This window comes from Mus pahari, chromosome 7 (genome assembly GCF_900095145.1).
Source record: "Mus pahari chromosome 7, PAHARI_EIJ_v1.1, whole genome shotgun sequence".
NCBI lineage: Eukaryota > Metazoa > Chordata > Mammalia > Rodentia > Muridae > Mus > Mus pahari.
The window spans coordinates 82,510,664-82,521,183 of record NC_034596.1 but is presented as its reverse complement, the minus strand read 5'-3'; the positions used below and the strand labels follow the sequence as shown (position 1 = coordinate 82,521,183).

The following is a 10,520-nucleotide window of genomic DNA, read 5'->3' as shown; positions in this document are numbered from 1 at the left end:
GAACTCACTCTGTAGACCAGGCTGGCCTCGAACTCAGAAATCCGCCTGCCTCTGCCTCCCGAGTGCTGGGATTAAAGGCGTGCGCTACCACGGCCGGCTGGTATTTCTTTATTTGGGGGGTGTGGAAGGAGTCCCTTCAGGAATTTTGTTTCCCTTGTTCAATTTGTATTCTTTATTCCCTGTATCTTCCTTTCAATAACAAATTTCTGTATTGGTAGAGCTCATGTCTTCCTGGGTGTGTAATAGATTGAAATTTGATATCCGAAACTGTCTTATCTAATCCCTTACTTGGCTAATAGTTCTGGTACTGCCACATTTGAGCCTGAAAATACCCTGTGAGGAATTAGATTCTTGCTTCCTTGTCTGGGACCACTGGCTGCTCAGATATGATGCTGGTCTGGTTCCCAGGTTTTCTGTGACATTCCTTCTCTCCAGTCTTCTAACCAAAAAGATATTGTTTAGCAACCTGTGGTGGGGATGGGTAATACATAAACATGCTTACTAATCCCCAACGTACCCACAGGCATCTGAAGAAAGATGAGCTTGCTGATGTGGTCCAGCCGTGTGGTTCCTCTCGGCAGTTGTGAAGTCTGCTGTTGCTTTCCTGAAGTTCGCTGTTTGTTTTTCATATTCTTCAAAGCTTTAAATATCTTTTTGTTTTTGTTTGTTTGTTTGTTTGTTTTTCGAGACAAGCTTTCTCTGTGTAGCCCTGGTTGTCCTGGAACTCACTCTGTAGACCAGGCTGGCCTCGAACTCAGAAATCCGCCTGCCTCTGCCTCTGCAGTGCTGGGATTAAAGGCGTGTGCCACCATTGCCCGGCTTTTAAATTTTTTAAATGATATTTTTAGTTAACTTGCAAAATAAATAGGTTTCCTTCTTACATTTTAATACATTTAGCATGTACATACTTGTATGTTCATATTTGTTCCTTCTACGTTCCTTGTCTTCCCTCACCTCCTTCCATCCCCTTCTTCTCCCTAATAGCCCCCATTGTATTTTCATATGATAACGTTATATAAATTAAATTCTGCATATGAGAAAAACATTTGTGTCCCCCCCCCACCTTTTTTTTAAGGTTCATTTATTTATTTTATGTGAGTACACTGTAGCTGTCTTCAGACACACCACAAGAGGGCATCAGATCCCATTATACTCCAGCCCCTGTTTCCCTTTTTAAAAAAGCTTTTTTCTTTTTCTTTTTTTGAGACCTTTTTCTTTTGAGTGTACCAGATTCCAGTTATACCTTGTTATAACTGTCTCTTCTTCACAGACATTGCTTTCTTCATGATCTCCTCTTGAACATTTTCTCAGCTCTTGCTTTTTAAAACATGTACAAACTCTTGGTATCTCTCTTGTAATTGTCTTCCTTTTCTCTCCTTTCCATTTGTTATATATGAGATACTGAGTGTGCAGACCTGTCTATAAATTTGCACTTCCTCACCATTTACAGCCTGGCATTGCACACACACTTCATTCAGTATATGTAGCCCAGGAATTCAGCATAATGTTCTTTTACTTGTGGAGGTGAGAGGAGGAGAAATTACTTGATTGTTGTAAAGTTTAGAAAGGACGGTGTGTTGCTTTGTTTTTTCTCTTAAAAGTGTTATTAAGATATAATTTATATGAAATAACTTGCTCATTTAAGCTGGGCAGTGGTGGCGCATGCCTTTAATCCCAGAATAATTTCATTCCTTCTGATAGATAGAGCTGCCTGACCCACCACTAGCAGTTACTGGTAACTATTGGTGTACTGTCTTTATTTGCCTCTTTTGGATATTTCATATACATGGAATCATGTAACTTAGTGACCTTGCATCGCTTCTTTCTAGCTTTCACTTTGTGTCTCTTCACAAGATCATGCATAGCATGCATTAGTGCTTCATAGACAGCATCTGCATGCCATTCTACTTTGTGACCAAGTAACAGCACATTGTGTAACTATACCACATTGTGTTTATCCATTTATCTATGATGGACACCTGCTTTATTTCTCCTTTTTTGGCTACAAGAATACATTTTAAAATAACATTTTAATGTTTCTTGGGTATGTACTTCAGCTTGATCTTGCTAGATCACATGGTAATTCTATAGTGGCTTTTCAAGCTGCTTCCTAGGGCAGCTAGACTACTGTGTAGTCCCATCAGCAGTGAGACTTAGTGGTTTTTGGGGGAGTGGGCGTGTAGCAGGTCAGGGGTGAGGCATGCTTAGGCAGTCTTGCAGCTATATAGCCCAGGCTAACCTGAGCTAGTGATCCTCTGCCAGTGCTGGGGTTGCAGATGTGTTCTGCCATGCCTGGCCTTGTGTGTTTTATGTATCATGTCTGTAGCCTACCCTTAACCCTTGCCTGCCTTGATTGCTACTGCCTCTCACCTTAAGCCTGTGTAGAGTTCATACACTGAGCATAAGTCTTTCTTATCAAGTCATCATCTACTTGGTAAGGACATAGATTTAGCCTTTTGTCTCTCAAACCTCCCAACTCCTAGGCTATCATATCAACAAATGAGAAATGGGGAGTTGTGGAGGATAGAAACATGAGGTCAAGCTGTCGGCAGTGCTGTGCACACACTGACAGTTCCAGTTGCTTGCTGGCACCCTCAGTGTTCCCTCACCTGTGCTCCCATGGTTGTCTCCCTGTGTGTCAGACACTGTCATCATCTGTGCCTGCTCTATGTATGACTCTTTTTGTATCAACGGTGTTATTAGCCCAATCTCATTGACCTTATTTTATTGATTATTTTTATAAGGATGTTCCAAAGCGGCTATGTTCATTTTGTTTTGGGACTGGAATCCCAACCTGGGCATTACACATGTAGGCATTATTCTACCACAGAGCTGCCCCTTGCCCTATCATAATATCTCTTTAATGGAACTCAGTTTACCTTTTGATATTACCCATGTGTATAAATAGTTCTGTTTTTCACTAATTGTATTAAGGATTACAAGTATCTATAAATGGAATTTTAGTTCTTGTTCTTCTAGTGTTCTGGTGTGTGTGTGTGTGTGTGTGTGTGTGTGTGTGTGTACTTAAAGGTATACACCACCATACCTGGACTGAAAATATTTTTATTGCATTTGTGTATTTGTGTGAGTGTGTGTGCTTGGATGCATGTGTGTGGTGTGGGTCAAAGGACAACTCTTAAGAGTTGGTTCTCTCCATCTACCATGTTGGTTCCAGGGATTGGCAGCAAGTGCCTTTTACCCACTGATCTATCTTGCTGACCTTATTTTCTCTTAATAAAGCAATAATTTTAAAATTAAGATTTTATAATACTGATTTTATTACTTGACTTCTTCATTCAGGAAACCTGGACAAGCATGAAGAGCTAGAGAAACTGGTAGCAAGGTTCTTAGGTGTGGAAGCTGCTATGATCTATGGCATGGGATTTGCGACAAATTCAATGAACATTCCTGCTCTTGTTGGCAAAGTAAGACAGCATCATTTGTGGCAGTTCTTTTATAAATATGTTCTTCTGTCTTGATAAATATTCCCAGTTAGCAGCTATTCTTAACAGTAGACTATAGTTGAATCCTAAAAGCCTGACTGACACCCGTCGGAGCTTTCCTCTTAGGTCCCATGGGCCTCCCTCTTCCTGCACAAATTTGAAGGAATTATGATGAAAATAAATCCAAATGACTCAAAAGTATGGAAGAAAAGTTTAATCGTTCAGAAAGGTAATCATTTTACCTGAGTAGAAAAATGAGCCGGGTGGGGGTGGTACGCGCCTTTAATCCCAGCACTCGGGAGACAGAGGCAGGCAGATTTCTGAGTTCGAGGCCAGCCTGGTCTACAGAGTAAGAGAGTAAGTTGTAGGTCAGGCAGGGCTACACAGAGAAACCCTGTCACAAAAAAACAAAAACAAAACAAAACAAAAACAAACAAACAAACAAACATAAAAATATGGCAGTGCCGGGCTGGAGAGATGGCTCAGTGGGTAAGAGCACCCAACTGCTCTTCCGAAGTTCCAGCGTTCAAATCCCAGCAACCACATGGTGGCTCATAACCATCCGTAACAAGATCTGACGCCCTCTTCTGGAGTGTCTGAAGACAGCTACAGTGTTCTTACATATAATAATTAAATAAATCTTTAAAAAAAAAAAAAAAAAAAACTTTAAAAAAAAAAAAAAAAAAAAAAAAAAAAAAAAAAAAAAAAAAAGAAAAAAAATCAGGGAAAAAAAAAAAAGTTGATTGTATTAAGGACCTGATAGCAGCTTCAAAGTACAGGAAGCAAAAAACTGATGAACTCAAAGGAGAATGGAGAGGCAGAACTGTAGTTAGTGCTCTGCTATGGCAGAATCATCACGACACAGAACATTAGGAAAGCACCCTCTCCCAGCACTCGGGAGGCAGAGGCAGGCGGATTTCTGAGTTCGAGGCCAGCCTGGTCTACAAAGTGAGTTCTAGGATAGCCAGGGCTATACAGAGAAACTCTGTCTCGAAAAACTAAAAGAAAAAAAAAAGAGGAAAGCTCAACTTGCTAACTACCAAACACGTCCCAGTAATAGCAGAATATTCACCAGAATATGTTATTATTTTAGTATTTAAGTAAGTTTTAATATGTTTGGAAATATTAAATTATTAAAGTATGTTCTTTGGTCACAGTGCAGTTGTTTTTTGTTTTTTTTTTCTTTCAGTTTTTCGAGACACTGTGCAGTTTAATCAGAAATCATTCACATAGATTTTGGCAGTTAAAGGGAAAAAAGGCAAAACAGGAAGTAGTCAATGAAATGTAACATCACAAATTACAGGTAGACATAGAGAACACTAAATCTACTTTAGGGCCTTAAGGTTGAGTGTGTGTGCATTTTCCCTGAGTTATAGACTTAGTGTATATTAAATGCTTATCTTTGTTGGGGAAGCTTTTCTACCTTAAGAAATCATAAAAAGGGGGGCTAGAGAGATCGTTCGGTGGTTAAGAGTACTTGCTGCTTCTGCAGTGGATCCAGGTTTGATTCCCAGCACTCACATGGTGCCCCACATCTGCCCATAACCCCAGTTCTAGGGGCCTGATAAAGTCCTATGATGGCACTGGAAGCAGGCATGCAGGTGGTACACATACCTACATATGTGCCAAACTAATTATAACATCAGAAAAAGAGCAGGCCAAGGCCACCCAGTAAGCAGGAATTATGCAGTAGTGATGACTAGAGAATAAGTAAATCACAGGGAGCCAGGGAGACTGAGAGAAGTGAATGAAGCAGTGAGGTCTGTGCAGACCCGCCAGCATGCCAGGAGAGGAGGCAAAGTTACCAGGAGCAAGAATGGAGAAGGGACATCTTTGTCCCTAAAGGATACTTTACTTCAGGCTACTCCTGTGGACTTAAAGGATAAGAAAGGAGCATTGGGTGGGGCACAGCATGTTCAGCAGCTCATACAACATGGACAAGTTATATATGTCCATGTTACATATGAAAGATATAGTATGTGTTTCCTTGCATTGGTTACAGTATTCTGCATTTTGGCAGCATAAACCTAATGTTCTGACTCAGATGTTGCATTCTTAGGGTTTTTACCACTAGAAGATTAAATGACCTTACTTTGCATTTCTTGTATGCCTATGAACTCTAACAAATCATTGTTTAGAGTTAGATTATGAAAGGTAACTACTTAAAGATTAATATTCCAAATTATAGTTGAACTGGTAGTAACTATTATTTGATTTTTTAAAGGTTGGTAATCCTTTAAATCTGATAATAATACCTATTTCATATGTTATAACAAAATAATGCCTTAACATACTGCCTAAAGCAGATGTACTTAAGGTGTCACCTCTTAACATTTCATATTCATTTTATTTTTGAACCAATGATGTAGTGAAAACTCACAGTAGAATGACTACCAAAAAAGAGAAAAGAAAAAAAAAGAAAAGAAAAAAGCCGGCAAATACCTAAAAATGTTGACTAGAGGATCCGAAAAACAGCCTTGGGAAGAGAAGAAAATGAAATTATGTCTGTTGGGAGAATGCTTTTAAAGAACACTAGAACCAGGCCCAGTAGTTCAGACTCTGATGACTTACAGAAGAGAGATCTATCTTTCTTCTTCTGATATTTTAAATTTAGACTTACAGAAGGGCTAGAAGGGTGGCTTAGTGGCATCCCGGAGACCTGAGTTCAAGTCCCAGTACCCACATGGTGGCTCACAACCATCTGTAATGGAATCTGATGCCCTCTTCTGGCATGCAGGTGTTCATGCAGATAGAGCACTCATATACATAAAATGATTTAGACTTCACAGAAGATTTCGGGAGCGTGCAAAGTCCCTGCATGGCCTTTACTCAGCTTTTCTCTGTGAGAGCATCTTTCTTACCACTGAAGCATTTCCCAGAGCTCAGAGGCTAACAGCACACTGACAAATGCAGAGCCTATTTCATGTCTACTGTTGAATGCTTTTACTCTCTGCCCCTGGTTTCAGTCAAGGCGCCACACTGCATTCAGTTGAGCTTCCAGTCTTCTCCAGTGTGTACTTTCTGGCTTCCTCTTTGGGACAGTGCTCTCTGGTTCCTTATTTGTAGGCTGTCTCAGCATGAGTGGTCACAATTGTTGGCATGGGTTATACAGAAGGACACCACAGAAGTGGTGTCTGCCACAGTGTGTTGTATAAGATGCACAGAGTGCATATATTACTAATAATGTAGATAAACCCTGGTCACATGGCTAGGATGTTAGGCAAGCTTTTCTACTGTAACTTATTACTATTCCCTTTTGTAATTACCAGTTAAAGTTGCAGAGAAATTTCGACATTATGTAAAAAGTTTTTTTTTAAATTAAACTTTCATACACTAATTTTAGTGTGAATATGCACAGTTGATTGCTTTGGTATTCTTAGAGTGATTTTTTTTTTCTCATTGTTTCTATATTTATTCATTGGAGTTTTGTGGAAGAGTTGTTTCTTCTCCGTTTATATCAGTATGGACCCACAGATATTTCATTATTTTTGTAACAATAATCCAACAATAATATCATAATATCTCCTTTAACAATTTTTACTTATTAGGCTGAAGAGATGGCTCAGTGGTTAAGAGTACTGACTGCTCTTCCAGAGTTCAGCTGCAGACGGCTCACAGCCATCTGTAATGGCATCTGGTGCCCTCTTCTGGTGTGTCCAAAGAGAGCAACAATGTGCTCACATACACGCATACATAAATAAATCTTTGCCAAAAAATTACTTACTTATTTATTTAGAGCTAGGGTTTCTTGGTAGCTCTTGGCTGGCTGGAACTCTATTTGTAGACCAGGCTGGCCTTGAACTCAGAGATCTGTCTGTCTCTGCCTCACAAGAGCTGGGATTAAAGGCAGATGCCATCACACAGGGCAATGAGTACCTTTTTTGTTGCTTAAGTTGTTTTTGTTTTGGCCACTGGAATATTGTAAGATGGTTTTCATATGGAAATTTACTATTCATTTATTTGTTTATGGTGGTGTCAAGGATACAACCAGGGCCTTGTACATGCTAGGCAAATGCTCTCTACCTTTATACCTTCAGCCCCTATTGAGGCCATTTTGAAAGACAAAAACGTGTTTTTGTATTTTGTTTTGTTTATTTTGTTTAATTAGGTTAGAGGGTCCCATGAGATATGGAAGAGTAAGAAGCTGGGAAGAAATAAACCTCCAAAAGTATCAGGCTCTGTGCTCTTCAGTTTCTGTGTTAAATTGTGTTCAGGGACTTAAGAGGCTAAACCACAGGCTGCACACTGTGTGATTTGGAGGTTATAAATAGTTTGTTTCCTGAGCTCTAGAGATCTAACAGGGATGGGGAAAGTACCATTTTTACAGCTGCCCTTTCTCAAAAATTGATACAACAAAATTCTCTCTAAGAAAAGATACTAGAACCTTTTAAAGTCTGGCACATTTTAGCTGTAAGTCAGTACCTGTTGCTATATATCTGGATAATTAAGTTGACAAGGTGAAGAAACTGTATATAGGCTAGGATTCTGCATCTGTTTCTAAAGCATCTTTAAAAACAGTTACCACTAATATTCACTAGCAGTTTACCTTCCCTTCCTGTGCTTGTGGTTTTGCAGGGTTGCCTGATTCTGAGTGATGAGCTGAACCATGCGTCACTGGTGCTAGGAGCCAGACTGTCAGGAGCAACCATTCGAATCTTCAAACACAACAGTGAGTTCGTCTAAGGCTTTGCCCTTGGTTTTAATGTTTGATATTCTTTGGACAGTGTTAGTGATTACATAAGTTACATTGATAATTGAAAGTACAATGCAGCTGAAGTAAAAGATTTTAAATGTTCGGGTCCAATCTTTTTTTCTTCTTTTTTTAAAGATGTTTTCTTTAATGAAATAAAAGCAAAATATGTAACATTTAAAAAGAAAAATGGGGCTGGGAGATGGTTCAGTGGTTAAGAGCACTGACTGCTCTTCCAGAGAAACCAGGTTCAAATCCAGCACCCACATGGCAGCTCACTTCTGTTTTTAACTCCAAGATCTGACACCCTCACACAGATATACATGCATGCAAAACACCAATGCACATAAAATTAAAAACAAATAACATTTTTAAAAGGCAAAATATGGTAGCACATACTTACAATTCTAGTATTTGGGAGGTTGAAGGTGGAGGATTTTTAATTTGAGGTTAGCCTGAGCATGTGCATATATATCTGTTTGTCTGTCTATAAATGAATAGAATATATGGAGGGGGATTCCTTTTTACAATTTATACTGCCTTTCTTGATTTGACTTTTAAGTTTTCCACCTTATGTCCTTGTTTACAACTCTCTCTCCAAATACAGTTACTGAATATGTGTCTTATATGTGTGTGCCTATAATATATCTTGTAACACTAGGAGGAATGAATAAGATCGGTGAAGAGATTTTGATAGTTAAACAAATAAATAAATAAAATACAGTAGTGGAACCAACAAGATACCTCAGCAGGTAAAGAGCTTGCTACACAAACTGGATGGCATAAGTTTGATCCCTAGAACCGATGTAAGAGAACTGACAACATAAACTTGTCTTGTGCCCTGCACTCATGCCACACATACCCTGTTACAAAGTTTGGTGTTGTACAGATAGCTCAGTGGTTAAGGAGTGTGTACAACTTTTGAAGAGGATCTGAGTTTGGTTCCCAGCTCCCACTTAAGGCAGCTGACAACTACATGTGATTCCAGATCTAGGGGATCTGACACCCTCTTCTGACTTCTACAGATACTTACACTCATATGCAGACATACACACACAATTAAAAATAAATATTAAAATTTTTAAAAATGTTACATGTTTGGGGAGATGGCTCATTCTGAAAGGTATCTGCCACACAAGTGTACAAACCCGAAATCAGATCCCCAGCACTTACGTAAAGAGATGGGCGTGGCAGCTTACACCTATCATCTCAGCATCCAGAGACAGACAGGAAGATCCTTGGGGCTAGCCAGTCTAGGTAAATTGGTGAGCTAGAAATTCAGGAGAGACCATAACTCAAAAAATGGGGTGAAATAATATGATTTGAATATGCTTGGCCCAGAGAGTGGCATTGTGTGGCCTTGTTGGAGGAAGTGTGTCACTGTGGGCATGGGCTTTAAGGCCTTTGTCTTAACTGCCTGGAAGTGTGTCTCCCCCTGTTTGCCTTTGGAACAAGATATAGAACTCTCAGGTCTTCCTGCTCCATGCCTGCCTGGATGATGCCATGGTCCCTCCTTAATGATAATGGACTGAACCTCTGAACCTGTAAGCCAGCCCCAGTTAAATGTTGTCCTTCCAAGAGTTGCCTTGGTAGTGGTGTCTGTTCACAGGAGTAAACATATATGACTTAAAGTAAGACAAATATGATTGAGAAAGACACATGACATCAACCCCTGGCCTCTACAAATGCACATGTATGAATGGGTACCTGCACATGTGTATATATACATAAGCATATATACATATCCCACTTACATACATACATAGACTTGCTTAAGAAAAATAGAGCAGACCAATGCTGAGGTACAGTAATGTACAGAGAAGGCAGGAGGACAGAGGCAGGTGTCTTCAAGCTAAAACTTGTTTCCTAAGTGAAAATATCTTCTACAATAGTTTATCAGTTATAAAACACACAGAGGGAGGAAGATCATTGAGCTGTATGTTTAATATCTTCTCTTACTAAGATATGTGTGATGAAATTGTAGAATAATAATGAAATTGTAGAATAATGCATACCAAAATGTTAGGTCTGTCCTTCTGGAGGGAAAGATTGGATGGCGATAACTTTGATGTTTTGTTTTATCTTCTGTAAAATGTTCTACAGTGAGACTGAGACTGTTTTGTTGTATGTGATTGAGATCTTTTCCATTGTTGTTGGGAAACTTTTAGCCATACATATTGTGATCCTCTTGTTCATACCTGTAATTCTTTCTCCTCCTTTATTTAATGTGTTATGTCCAGATATGCCATAACTCTTCAGCTCCTTTGTTTGGGCCTTAAATCCTTTCTGAACTTGTTTACTATAAAGAACAACACAAGCCAGGCAGTGGTGGTGCACGCCTTTAATCCCAGCACTTGGGAGGCAGAGGCAGGTGGATTTCTGAGTTC

General features: G+C 39.4%; 1 protein-coding gene across 1 annotated transcript in view; it reads left to right on the top strand.

Annotated features, from left to right (window-relative positions):
• The window catches only part of Sptlc2 (serine palmitoyltransferase long chain base subunit 2), a 79,689-nt gene that overhangs the window by 33,368 nt on the left and 35,801 nt on the right, over positions 1-10,520 (top strand). The window contains exons 5-6 of the mRNA XM_029540546.1: positions 3,301-3,425; positions 8,019-8,112. Coding sequence (XP_029396406.1) covers positions 3,301-3,425; positions 8,019-8,112 — 219 coding nt within the window. The remainder of the gene's footprint in view (positions 1-3,300; positions 3,426-8,018; positions 8,113-10,520) is intronic.